The following is a 14661-nucleotide window of genomic DNA, read 5'->3' on the forward strand; positions in this document are numbered from 1 at the left end:
TTTTTCCTTTTTTCCCTGGAGTGAGTGTCAAGGAGGAACAAAGCTCTCTTTGAGACTTTTTCAGCCCAAAATTAATGCTGAAGGGGGGGAAAAAAAGTGGTACAGACAGGGCAATAGCACGGGAAGCTGGGAAAAAGGCTGGTGACTCAAGCTATGTCTGCAAACCCCTTTTGATACCAGCTCTGGGGAGAAGGGTGGGGAACGGGGCACCAGCCTGATAGATTTAGAGTCACTTTAAAGACATTTCTGTGTCTTCATGCCACAAAAGATGGGTGAAAAAACCCCAAAATCTCAATGAACGGCAATTCTAAATTCCAGATTTAATGCTTTTTCATTATATAAATATGAAACACTCCCAGAGAAGATCGCAACTGGTGCCTTGCACACAACCACCTGCAGAAAACATGGTTTCAGCATCCTTTGAAAGCCAAACCTACACCGGTGTATTCTGAAGATGTAATTTACACCCCAAGTTCATGGAAGAGGAAGGAGCTTTATGAAGTTAAAATTTCAATCATATAAGGATTATAGGACAGGGGACAGCCAGCTGAGCTCAGCCTAGGCTGTGCAAGAACTGGCACCTGAAGCACTTGGATCCAAGGGACCCAACATGATGCCTTTAGACCACGCCACTAAATTCCTAATACTAAACACTGCTCCAGCTTTCTTCTGCATTCGGAAGGATAAATCTTGAATATTTTCTGGACTTTATTTCAGCCTCACTAATAAATACCATCCCCAAATGCTGTATTCACCAGAGTTGATGGGTATGACGCTAGAGCTGTGATACACAGCAGTGGCACCATCCTGCTGCTGGATGTGTAAAACTGCCTCTGAACATCATGAGGTGGGTTTATGCCTTCTTTTTCCTTATATACCTCAAAACAGTCACAATATTTCATTGCCCAGAGAAGCAAAGGCTCCAGCTTTTTGAAAACACCATACAGTTTCTAAGGCCCTTTCATACCTCAATGTTCATGTTATGGCTATCAAAATTGTTTTCATACTTTTAAATACTTGCCTAATTTATAAGCCCAAGTTTTCACCTGCAGAGCTCCCTGGTGCAGGGCTTGCTATGAACCATGGTGGTGGGAGAGGCTGGACTTGGTGCAGACCTCTCCAACCCTCCAACAAATCCCACCTGCAGGCTCTGCCACCTGGTCCAAGCTCTGCGGTGCAGGAAGGATGACCTGGATCAGGAAGAAGCTCTTCCCTGTGAGGGTGCCCAGAGAAGCTGTGGCTGCCCCAACCCTGGCAGTGTTCAAGGTCCAATGATGGCGCATCTGTATTACGTGGAGAACATGAGTTCTGGTCCAAGATTGGCAGATTACAGGACCAGGCTCCAGATCCTCTGGAAGAACCCATCACCAGGTGAACAAACCCTACCTGCCTGATGCTCTGAGGATGCCTCCAGGCCCCTGAGCTCCCAGGACAGGTCCTACTCATGGAGCAGGTGAACATCTGAATTCTGCTGCAAGGGACACAGGCTGGTCCAGCTCAGAAGCCAAACCAACATCACCACAAAACCCAACTGCCAAATACCTCAGCTCACGGACTGGAAAACACTTTCCTGAAAGAGAAGTCACTGGTGTTGATTTTTGTTGTCTCTGTCATTGGTTTTTCCCCTCAGCCACCCGAAAGCCCCTTTGAGAAGCCACCAGGACTGCACCAGCATCTGACTGACTTTGAAGACAGCGCTGCAAGGAGTGGGTGAAAGGGATTTATGAAAAGTACTTGGCATTAAGGGCTCCCGGCCTTTTACAGCCACCGAAGGAACAACAAGTCTTCCTGCCAAGGGCTATTACTAGACAAATGGAGAGAGATCAGAGGCACAAAGGAGGTTGCTAAGGAGTCAAGTGTGGGATCCCTGCAGAGAGGAGGAGGGCTGCAGCTGGGACGGCAAAGGTCAGAACATTGCAGACATCATTTTCCAAAAATTCCCATGAAGCCCCGGCGCGGGAGCCGGGAGCCTGGCCCTGCCGTGCTCGCCTATGAATAATGAGAAAGCCATAAAAGAAAGCTCCTTTTCTTCCCTCCTACCCACGCTAATGTAATAAAACAAATTAGAATAATTATTCTCCATTTCAGAGCCGTAATGCCCAGGATGAGGGCACGCTTGTCACCGAAATGACAACTACATCCGTTTGATTCTCCTCCTTGATATTTACAGAGATCGCCTAAATTCCAGCTTTGATTTCATTACATTTAATGCGATTTTACTACAGGCATCCAGATTCTGTTTGCTTCAAAGTCTTCCTGGTTTTTGCCAGCAAGTTCATCTCCCTTATTAGCTAATCACATCCCCACCCTTTCCAGTAACCTTTCAAATGCCACCCACGTTCTGACACTTTTTAACAGAATCCAAGCAAAAACAAAACTTAGAGACACGAAGTTGAACATGAAATTCTAAAGTGATTCGCTGCAGTTGCTTGAAAGAAGCTTTTTTTTCTAATAGGAAAGAAAATGAATGATTTAAAGAGCTTAAACATCTAATGAGATACAAATAATCTGGAAAGAACTGATCTTTCTCTGTGAAAACACTGTGAAAAATGGACAACGTTTACTAAGAAACAATGATGAGAAGTCAGTGGAAGCATTTATTGCTAATTATTATAAATCTTTCTGCACTATTTCCTTCCCAAGACTGCCTCTTTAAATGAGCTTTTTTCCCTCTTGTAAAAGGCGAAACATCTTTTGTGTTAAAATGCCAGAGGATCTAAATTATTTTCTAAGTCTCTGCCTGCCAAAAGTGCTCTGGGACTTTTCTGTTCCGCAGCGGCTTCTTCCAAGGATGCACCAGGAGAGCTCAGGGAGGCAGAGCTTGGACTTGTGGGTTCAGAGGGAGTTACATTTAGAAAGGGAAATCCAGAAAGTGGGAAAACACAAATAAAGAGAAATCTTGTTTACAGGAAGTAACCCCAGGCGAGGGACCGCCAAGGCACACAGCGTGCACAGATGCACTTGGGCTTCCCTAAATTCTCTTGGTGCACCTCAGGACCCTCTGCATGATGCACCCTGCATAAGGAGGAGCATTGGGCCAGACTCCTGGGAAGGGCTCTCCAGTACACGAAGATACGGTAGGAGAAGAAAACCCCTTCCCTGTATGAACCGATCCCTGTCCTGTGCCGTGCCATCAGCCTGGGAAGGAGACAGCAGCCCCACAACAGTCTTAAGGGCATCGCACCAGGACACTGCACACAGCAGACTGTTAGAATATTCTTATATAAACCACATATATATTATAAATATTATTATTATACCATAACATAACACACGTATTAAAGGATCTAATTCTTGGGGCAAATTGAGGCTTGGGCTTAAGCTCCCCAGCCAGGGAGCAGAGCCTGGAGGGCACAGACCCATCTGCACAGAGACCCCGCAGAGTCCTCCTGGCTCCAACACCTGCAGCAGCCAGTGATAGATTGGCAGCTTTAAATCTGAATTTCCTTGCTTTGGGCACTTTTAAATTAAAGTGGTAATGTGCTTTAAATCCTGTTTCCCTGTTTTTTCACTACACTCTTCAATCCTTTCCTCCAGAAACTAATCAAGATGTCTCAGACTCACTTATACTTCGCCTCAGCCACCTTCCCTCATAACTTATTCCATATGTCTGCGATCCTTTGCAAGACACGGCTCCACCTTAATTCCCTATTTACTTCCAGTTTCCCAACATGCTGTTACACCCCCAGAGCTTGAATCCCCACACACACTGTATCTTTACTAGTGATAATTATTTGTACAGAACATCACATCATCATACTCGCAAACATCACCAACCTGGTCCTTCGACTCCTGTACACATCTCAGCAATGCTGCTGCTCACAGGACATTGCAAACCCCTCCTGATACAATACAAAATGCTCATCGGAAACCCTTGAGAAACAACCACCTCTCTATGAAGAGTCCAAGCAAGCCACGTTCCATGCATATGGGCTCACCCATACGTACGTGTCTATAAAGCATCACTGCTTGCACAGCACCAATATCTCCACCTGGTTATGGCAATAGGAAAAGGACCTAGGGTAAAGAGGTGCAGGAGAGGTTGGCACAGAGAAGCTCTGCTGGTGATTTCTAAGGTGCACAGTACTTGCAGCAGAGGGGCACTGATGCGTCCTGTCCATCACAGGGGATCCGTCACCCAAAAGATAGGGAACAACAGGAAAGTGCCTGTCAGTTCTCCATTTCCTTCAGAGCACACTAAAAGCATTTTCCCTCCCTTGTTGGACAGGACTGAAAAAGACTTGCTCCAGTGACACCAGCTCCATTCCTTGAGAGACATCATCCAAGAGACCTGGACCAAAGCGGACACATCCAAGCAGCAACCCTCTACTGTTCCATAGCGGTTAGCAGCTGTGCTGCCCAGGGATGGCTGCTCCTAGACTATAGTTCTGCTCCCATGAAACAGGGATGCAGCAGGACTGCAATAACAAGAGAGTGGGAATCTTGAGGCGTTTAACCCTCTTGATGACTGATATTCCCACTGACATCTCCCTTACTCAGAGCCTGTACTGACCTCAGATCCACTTTATCAGCACAGCAAACACCAGCCCTCAGCTGCAATACAGAGAACTGCCAGATTGCATGTTTGTCTCACAGAGAGAAAGGTGGTGAAGGAAGAGGGACAGGAGAAGGCTTTAAATGGAGATGATAAAAAGCCACATTGATTAAAGGATACTGTCACTGCTGGGCACTTCCAGAAGGACCGCTAACACAGATACCATCCTGTCCATGTGCCATGTACAAGCAGTAAACACTTGCATTTGCTCTGGTGCAAGAAACCTCAGTCTCAGCTCTTGCTTCTCATTGGCCTCGAATCCAACCTGACCTAAAGGCATTTCACGTGCCTCATGCTTTACAGGAGGAACACCAGCTGTAAGCAGATAATGACATTTCCATGCTGCCTTTAGCACCAGCCCTCCAAGTGCCAGCTGCAGTTGTGGCCACGCAGAGCTGCAGTAAACCAGCAGCAGCTCATGCTTCCAGGCAGGATTCCCTCGCATGACTTTCCCTACTAACTTCATCTGTGGCAGCAATCCAGGCCGTGCACAGCTCATACACACTCATTAAAACCTTCAGGAATACTTCAAGTATCTCCAAACCTGAAATAACATGGAGCAGAAGAGACAGCCCATGTGCAAACGCCATCACGCACCCCCATAAAAGCCACTCCTGTCTCCTCCACTCAAAGCTGACCACAATTTAATGCCTTCCCCAGTTAAGCCAAAGATGTAATGACCCAAGGACAGATTCTGGCATGGGACTGGACAGGATTTTGGCAGCACCAGCCTCAACACATCTGCCCAAGCGGGAAGGGGTCCCAGCACCTTGCTGGTCACAGCATCCTCTGCTGGACAGAGCTCCCACATCCTCGCTCCTACTCTGCCGGTGCTGTTCCCAGTTTCACCCTGGCTCAGTTTGGGACCTGTTTCCCCATCCCAGTCCCTAAGTCGTATTTTCTGTCTCAAGCAGTGGGACAGTTCTTACAGGGGACTCACTGCTTGCTCTGCTCTTTGTTAAGTCCTTGCCCTATCCCATCACTACCACTCTACTTCAGCAGCTCCAGGTGGAAGAGGCAATACTATGCCAAGAGTTAGACCTGAACTTGTTACACATCGTGTTTATATCTGCTTTACTGACAGCAAAATGTGCTGATAGGAGGGAGCAGCCCCACCTTTAACTGCCTCTTGTCAAAAATCCCCTCTGGTGTGAGGCCTGAGGAGCTGTGAGCAACAAGAAGAGGCAACACTTGGGAATAACTGATGAGGAAATTATAAATGTCTATAGTCAAAAGCACCCCCTTTGCAAGTCAAGATTCAGTTTGATGCACACCAAGATGCAACTCAAGCTCCTCCGCAGCAAGTGGGATGGGGGTGCTGGAGCTCCTGCAAGGCAGGAAAACCCCAGGATAGAGAAATCAGGAGACACCCCAGCACCTAGCACTGCAACCCCTTACCCATGAGGCTGGCTGGAGGGGGCTCAGGGCTCAACCTTGCCTAGGGCTCTTCCCAAAATCCAGTTAAATCACATTCCCACACTCCCATCCCTTTACATGTGCTTTTTCAGTTACTAAGTTTTATCAGAGTTACTATAGTTACACCCACAGGTGTTGATGAAAATCAAATTCTCACGTTTCTGAGCAACTACACACGCAATGTCTCTTAGACACTGAGCTAATGAAGGAACAGAAGCTGTATTTATGGTTTACGTGTGCAATCACTAACGACTTTCAGGATCCAAAGAGCTACTATGAAGTTTCAGCAACATGGTGTTAACAATTCATCAGCTCAACCCCATCAAATGCACCGAGCCCCACAACGGCTCTATGGGGAACGGAACAGTTGGGAAGCGAACTCTGTCTGCTGAAAACTCTATGCATATATATATATATATATATATATATATATATGTATATATATGAGAGAGGGCTGAGGCTTTGAGAGTGCACCATTGTGCCTTTGATGTCTCCCCAGGTAGCTGCAGATGTCAAAACACCTAATAATCCATCCTAATAATCCAGAACACCACCAGGCAGTGCCGCCAAGCAAAGCACCCCACTGACAGCGTGAGCTGCTCCTCTTGGCAAGTCACCATGGTTTGTTTAACGTCCTTGGTTAATGCCTGACAGCCAAGCATCTCTACCTACCCGCTTGTGGAAACACAAACCAACACTTTGCATCTTCCAAGCTTCAAGAAATCAGAGCGACAAAGAGTCACAAGGAATATGACAAAGACATCAAGTCACCGAGGACTTTTGAGGCAAATCCGCCCCGTGAATGTCTGTTTGCATCACTTATTTCCTAACAAGCTGCTCCTCACACAAAGGGACCGCTATTCTGTTGCCTCTGTATGCTCCTAAGAAGCATTTGTCTTTACATCCTGCACTAATGGGTTATTAGGCACATCAAACATATAGATTGAATCATGTAATTATGCCTTTTAAAATGGCAGCAATATTTGAGATCAGCCCAGCAGTTGCTGCCAATCAAACCCCAGAAGCAGAACCTGCTCCTTGCCTCCTGCAAGAACACAGACGGGGTTCTTTTACTTCTCATACACTGCATGAGCTCCCCTAGGCCAGCCTTGCCAGCTCCCAGGGAGGTCATGCACAGTAAAGCAAGACCTGGACATGATTTCCATGGGGAGGATTAGCCAGGATACACAAGGCTCTCTCACACCAGTTTGGAGCTGGATGATCACAGAATCAACTAGGTTGGAAAAGACCTTTAAGATCAAGCCCAGCCTTTACCCCAGGACTGATGGTGCTCAGATGCTTCAGCAGCAAACCTGGTTAAGACTAAGACAGAAGCAGAAGGAAGCAGGACCATGCTGGGGATGCTGGGGATGATCAGGAGCAACAGTTACCTTCTAACAGGAGAGAGATTAACAGGGAGACACAAAAGAAAAGGCAGCAAAGCAGGGGAGCAGGCACTGTGCATCCCTGAGCTTCATGTGCTGCTCAGGCATCTTCCACCAGCTCTATGGACTTCTATGGTTTATGTGGTAGAAAGACCAAAGACGTATCACTGCTCCAGTGCTCCTTCACTTTCTGTCTGCAGAGATAAATTCATGGCCAATCCCACTCCTGGGAAAAACAGCCTTGAAAACACATTTGTGCACATGCTGCAGCTCCTGCCATGATGAGGGAAGAGCTCAAAGATGGCCTGTGAGCAGGTGAACCTCTGCTCCAGGAGGATACTTCAGTTCCACACATTAAACTCACTTCCCGGTGCCTGCAGGCATCATTACCCCGGCTGAGAAAGAAACATGCATGCGTTTGGGCCCCAAAACATTAAAGATACCATCAATCACTGATTTCCACTTGCTTGTATAGATCCCCTCTTAATGACCTTTCCATGTTTGCCTCTCCCATGCCTGTTACTTATATATCAGTGACCTGAACAGACAAGAGACGTGGGGTGGCAGCTCTTCAGTAGAGGCTCTCCGTGAGACAACGGAGAGTTATTGCTCTCCAGATAAACCAAGCAGCAGCACAGATAACAGTAACAAAGACGTTTGGTGAGCACGGTTTTCCTTCATATCTAACATGTCCCATAATTCAAAATATATATTACAAATAAGCAGGAGCAAGACTCCTCTTTTAAAAGGAAAACAGGATGCAAACTTGGTGACCCCGTAACTTGTGCTTCCCAGCACTTGGTGTCATGGATTGTCAATCTCTTTCTATAGTCATAATCCTTAGCTTAAAGTTCTGGGATATTCTGAAATGGCCTAAATGTGGATCGAGATGACAAGATAACACCCCTGTCACACCTTTATTTTAACAAAGACGTGTCAGTTCCGTATGGATTCTTTTACAAGCTGCTTGGGAATTTCCGCCAGCACCAGGACAGTAATGCACCAATTGTTCTCTTTGAAAACACGGAGCAGAGAATGACATTGCAGTAAAGCACACACAGAGCAAAAATAACTCAGGGTAAAGCTCCTTGTTCCTGGAATTACCCACTGGATTCTCAAGCATCTTATCAGGAGCCAATCACAAGAGCAGCACCAACATATCAACACTGATATTCTTACTCCTATGTTTGTCCACCCTAAACTAAACACTAATAGTAAGCTGAAAGATGGGGTGAATCAGAGCAGGAAACATTTCCTGCTACACTCTTCTTCCTTGTAACCAGAAAAATCCCTAAACCAGAGGACTATGTCGCGTTGGACCAGGTTTGCTGCTGGGATGAGACAATTCTTTTGCCGTCACCTCGAAAATGCAGATATGGGAAGTCCCACTTACTGCTCCAAGCATGATCCTGAAGATCAGCCATCGAAAGCCCCAGATGACAACGCTGGAAGGAGGAGTGCGCTGGGGCAGGCGGGAGAGGGTCCAGAGTGGGCAGAGGAATATCCCCAGGAAACCTGTTTCCAGGAGCTGTGATTCCCATCCTGTAGTGCCAACATGTGAGAAATGAGAAAGAAAATGGTTATTGGTAAGTCCTGTGAGTTATCCTTTCACTAACTGTAAACATTCAAGCAGAAAAAACCCATCCACACTGTAACTGATGCTTTTTCAGTTCCATTTGGAGGAATGCAGGTACCAACTCTGCCCTAACAGACACACAACATTCTGGGGATTGATGCTTTAAGCTATAGGACGCACCTATGTTTGGTGTGTTGGGCTGTGCAGTTCTTCTGCAAGCACACGCATCAACACTTTGATCTTTACCTGGTTACTTGATGCAGCATGAATCATAGAGTGGTTTGGGCTGGAAGGGACCTCAATGCTCATCCAGCTCCAACCCCTGCCACGGGCAGGGACCCCTTCCACTGGAGCAGGTTGCTCCAAGCCCCTGTGTCCAACCTGGCCTTGAACACTGCCAGGGATGGGGCAGCCACAGCTTCTCTGGGCACCCTGTGCCAGCGCCTCAGCACCCTCACAGGGAAGAGCTTCTGCCTAAGAGCTCATCTCAGTCTCCCCTCATGCAAACTCCCTTTTTTTACCTTGATACGCGTAAGGTTCCTTAAATCAAAATGCAATTGTTTTTCTTAAAAAAAAAAAAATCACACATTAGCTATTAAAAAATCCCCATTCTTCCTCCCATACATCCTGTGCTTTCTGGAATAGACACCCCAACTGCCAAAACCAGCACTTCTGAGACAAGTGAAGTATATTGTTATAAAACCAGCTGCACCAGGAAAGCAATGGCTAATACAAAATGTGAAAGGTTAATTGTTACTAAACCCAGCTACACACAGCAGTTACGGGTCTAACTGGCACCAAACTGGTAGTATATCTCCCTCATTTCTGCCCACACAAGAATCCCACTGTTATCAACGTTTTCATATGTAAATCACTGTGTTCCCTGCAGACATATAGGATGCATGTGGCTGAGCGGGAAGGCACAAGCCTCTAGGAAAAAAGTCATTCCCTGTGAGGGTGCTGAGGCGCTGGCACAGGGTGCCCAGAGAAGCTGTGGCTGCCCCATCCCTGGCAGTGTTCAAGGCCAGGTTGGACACAGGGGCTTGGAGCAAGCTGCTCCAGTGGAAGGTGTCCCTGCCCATGGCAGGGGTTGGAGCTGGAGGAGCTTTAGGGTCCCTTCCAACCCAACCCATTCCATTCTATGCTATGCTGTTCTAGTCTGTGCTATTCTATTTTATGCCATCCCACCCTATTCTATCCCTCCCATTCTATTCTATTTATGCTATGCTGTTCCCTACATATGCATTTCCCTTCAGGAGCAACATCCTCTTTCACCAGTGAGGACACAGTGGCATCATTTTTTAACCTTGGTATTAAATCCAACTCCTCAGGAGGTGTTTGCATGTGCAGAGGAGAAAGGCATGGAAGGATGGTGTGATCCTGAGTGACACATTTCTTATGCATTAAGCAGGTTATACGTGCGTGCATCAGCCCATGGGGATGAGTGTGCAAGCGCACGTGTGTCCGGAGGGAAGCCAAAGCCTTCCCAGTATGCGCTGGCCTCCCAGGATCACGGGTTCAGCTGCACCTGTGCTGCTTGCTCCAATCGACAAGCCTGAATCCTGGCACCGCCACAGCACCCGGCTGTGGTTCCAATGGCATGATCCGTGCAGACCGTGCCAGCAAGGGGACAGCTCAGCGCCGCAGCGGGAGGCAGGAGCCGAGCAAACAGTGCTGCCAGCTGCTGGGAATAACCTCTGCAATTCCCTGCTGCCGACAATGGCACCAAACAGGGTTTAACTGCAAGTGCAGTCAAGGACAAACGACGGTCACAGCACCCATTCAGAGGTCTCTGGCTGAACCTCCTTGACTTGTGGTTAAATCCTGTCCAGTGCCAGCTGCTCTGCGCAGCAATGGGCAAACTTGCTAGCATGAAGTGCTGTGCTGGACCTTGCTTTGTTACTGACCTTCACAGATCACAGCAAGTTCCTGCTAAAAACCAAGCTTAAAGTACAGATCTGCACGGAGAGGCTCTGATTTATTAACAACCCTCTTCCTGACGGACTGAGCCTGCACAGCTGGTAACGTGGTCATGCAGATCAGCTTTCCATACTAGCATGCGTCACCCAAACAGTCACACACCCTGCCCTCAGCAGTGGAAGCTCCTCTCCTGCCCCCATCCATCTTCCTTCCACCCCAAGCACCTCCTTGCCCTATACCCTTCCCCACAGCAGCCCTCTCATTCCCAACCCACTGCTCTTCCCTTCCCCATTCAGCATGGACTCATCCTGACACTTCTTACTCCACTTCCAGGCGTCATCATGTCCAAAGTACTGCTCGATGCTACTCCACAAGCAACCCAAGCACTTGTGACAGTTGGATTACCCGAGGTGCTAGAATGTGTCATGGTTTCAACTAAAAATTACAGCTAAATCATGAAGACTTTCAAGGACATGAACATGTTGTTCAACACCACAAGTGCATCCATAGCAAAAGGGGTGAGCTCTGCTCCACCTCACATTCGCTTTATTGTAAGTTGATATTAGAAAGCAAGATTACGAGATCCATCAACGCAAACCTTGCCTTTTGAACTGCTGACTTACCAACAGTTGTTCCTGTCTACCCTTTGAAAGCCTCAGACTAATTCCCTTGCAATCTTAGGTTTGAGGCCATAACCACGCATCTGCTGAATGCTGCTGCAGTTTGAGTATCACAACCTTTTAACATCACTTCCCAAACACACTGTGATACCTACAAGGTGTCAACCAAGCCATCACACCTTGGAAGGGAAGAACTTCAGGAAGAACTGGTACTTAGCTGTCCCATAGAGCTAAGTTGTAACAGTAGTTTTCTCCCTATCCTTATCCTCCTCTTCTTGCTATAAAGTGGGCAGTGCTGATGAGATGTATTTGCTGATGTGGCAGTGCCAGGCAACGGAGCCCAACACAACCACATCCTTCATCTCCACCAAACCACATACGAACCCTCCTTCAAGCTGCAGAAATTCCCATTCTCGACCTTTTTGGACAGTTCTATAACAACAAAAACATGGACATGGAGGAAATCATAACCTGGGGGGATGTAGAGGGGGAATCAAATGATCCCTGACTTTGGGGCTGTGAGAGGGGAAGGCAAGTGATGAGCACTGGGCGTTTTAGGAGCAAAGGTCTTTTCCCTGTAGCAATCCTAGTTTATCCATACAGTGATATTTTTGGAGTAAAACCCATTTACTTAGAGGCATTGCGGCTACCCGAGATGGCAATTCCCATCCTCCAAACCCCAACCAACGCATCCCTATGGCCGGGCTGAGCCTCGGGGCTCACCTCCAGCCCGGTCCCTCCGGCCCCAGCGCACACTGATACTGCTGGGAACGAAAGGGTCACGTTGTTGACCCACCTGCTCCTGTTTTCTTCACTTGGATCTAGTCAAATTTCAGCAGCTGCAGCGCGGCACAAAGCGCCCCATTGTTATCCCCGCGCAGGCGGGGGGAGCCACGGCCTCTTTTGGGGCAGAAGAGAAGAAAACTGAAATCAAATCAACTGCCAACGGAGCCCCACGCGCGCTTCCAGTGCCTGTTAACATGCTCCGAGCTTCATGGGGTGAAATCCATAGTTTGGTGTTTTCCAAAGGTCTCTGCTGGGGCAGGGAAAGAGTGGGGAGGATGTGACGGGGGGTAGGAAAGGCAGGGAAGGGGAAGAAGCAAAACAAAATCAAAACAAGCTTTCCCATATTCCTTATGGGAAAAAAAACCTGAGTTTGGGATGAACTGTCTCCAAAGCAGCCCCATTACAGCTCCCTACAGTATCATTTCTAATGGAATAGAGATTGTACACCATAATATCCTTCAGGTTTCCAGTCTTCTCCTTTCTTATTTACCAATCACATAGCTGATGAAAACCCAGCTGAGTTATCACAGCTTGTCCATGGCTCCAGAGGAAAGCCTTTCCCACCCAGCCCAGCTCCATCATCCTTCCTGCATCCGAGACTCGTTTTCTGTCTACATGGACACTCAGGAAGAAAGCAATGAGGCAGAGAAGTGCTGAAAACCTTCAGAACCAAATACTGAGCAGTCAGCTCCAAAGATAATGAAGTTTCTTATTTTCATAGAATCACAGACTCAACCAGGTTGGAAAAGACCTTTCAGATCATCATTTTCAATTAATCTATTTTTCTGAGAAAAATCAGGTGGTGAAAACCCAGCCCCAAATCCAGCTTTGGCAGAAATAGCTCAGATACTGTATTAATCCCCCTTCCTAAACCACGGGATAAGGGGAAACGGCAGTGCCTCTCTTTGTCCATCTACACGTTAACTTTACAGGGCACACGCTTGCATGGCCCAGACAAATGTTTCCCCAATGTCCACGTGTTTTACAGCCCCATCTGCAGCAGCGCACGGGGCCGGGAGCGGACACTGCAGCTGTCTCCCTATGAATATTGTGTGTCAGACATCCCGGCAGCCAGAGCAAGGCAGATACCCAATCCGGACCGACCTACCCTGGGATGAGATTAACTGCTCCCGAGCCTCTCCTCCCCTCCCTACCTCCCTGGAATCTGCTATGAGCTCATTCCAGCATCAGCATTAAACCACCTGTTGAAAACGGCACGGGTCACGCTGGTGGCTATGGGGTTTTCTGACCAAGGACTTCAGTCTCCAAATACTCTTTGCAGCTAACATGTGTGGGTCAACCGATGCAAACGAACCAATATCCAGCAGTGAGTAAACACTGAGTAAGGGGGTGTTGCCCTGCTGGTGTGTTCCCATGGGCACTGGGATGTTCTTTGCTTCTGTACCCACAGCTCATCCCCCATCTCCTTTCCCACTGGGGTCTCCTCCTTCACGCTGCCACTCATTTCCCACTTGCATAAATGAATGCAGATTGAATTAGATCTCCTCAGAACTGTGCTGATGGATCAATACTTCTTTTCATGAGTACATACTGCCTTAAAGGAAAACAGTCAGGTCAAACCCAGAGCTCTTTTCCAACAATGAAAGATAAACCTCAAAAACAACCCCCCAGAAAACCCCATTCATGGAAAAATATTTCTGCTTTTTCCTTACTTTTGGTTTTTTAATTTTTTTTTTCCAATCTCTGTAAATCATTACAACTTTCAACATCCATAGCAACAACTTCCTCAAAGGAAAGCAATGCTCCAAACCGTCCCAAAACGAGCCACATCGTTTTGAGGTGTCTCGCTAATGCATCCTCTCTCAAGTTAAACACTGTGCCTGCCAGCTAACCAGAAACACCTTTATCCCCAGTGTGAAATACTGCCCATGCTAAAACCCATGGCAAAATCATCACCAGTTTCAACTGGGTCTGGATTTCACGCAGAGGTTTCACACGTCTCAGCTACCCCCTGTGGAAACGTGATGGGTTTTCCCTGCGCTGAAGACAGGAGCCAGGGCAGGTGCACCAGCCAGCGGGGAAGGCTGACGGTATCATATCACATAATAGTTTGGGCTGGAAGGGACCTTAAAGCTCATCCAGTTCCAACCCCTGCCACGGGCAGGGACACCTTCCACTGGAGCAGCTTGCTCCAAGCCCCTGTGTCCAACCTAACTTTGAACATTCCTCCACTCTTACCCCGGATCACGCTGCTGCCCCAAGCACCAACAATCCCAAGATCCAAACTACCTTCCCACAGTCAAACTCTGCCATGTCCATTTTCCCCAAACACCACCTATAGTAAAGATTTCAAACTCCTCTTTTACCAAAGAGAGAACAGGCTGCTAATACCTCCCATTTCTGCGCCAACAGAAGAGTTCTTGGTGTTGTTGGAAGGTTTGG

At 47.5% G+C, this 14661-nt stretch overlaps 1 protein-coding gene across 1 annotated transcript in view; it reads right to left on the minus strand.

Moving 5' to 3' along the window:
- Nucleotides 1–14661, minus strand: part of LMF1 (lipase maturation factor 1) — a gene marked incomplete at both ends in the record, with an annotated part of 185806 nt that overhangs the window by 123660 nt on the left and 47485 nt on the right. Inside the window, one exon of the mRNA XM_080619377.1 lies at nt 8750–8898. Within this exon, the coding sequence (XP_080475503.1) occupies nt 8750–8898 (149 nt within the window). The remainder of the gene's footprint in view (nt 1–8749; nt 8899–14661) is intronic.

This window comes from Psittacula echo, assembly GCF_963264785.1.
Source record: "Psittacula echo genome assembly, chromosome: 5".
In the NCBI taxonomy this organism is placed as follows: domain Eukaryota; kingdom Metazoa; phylum Chordata; class Aves; order Psittaciformes; family Psittacidae; genus Psittacula; species Psittacula echo.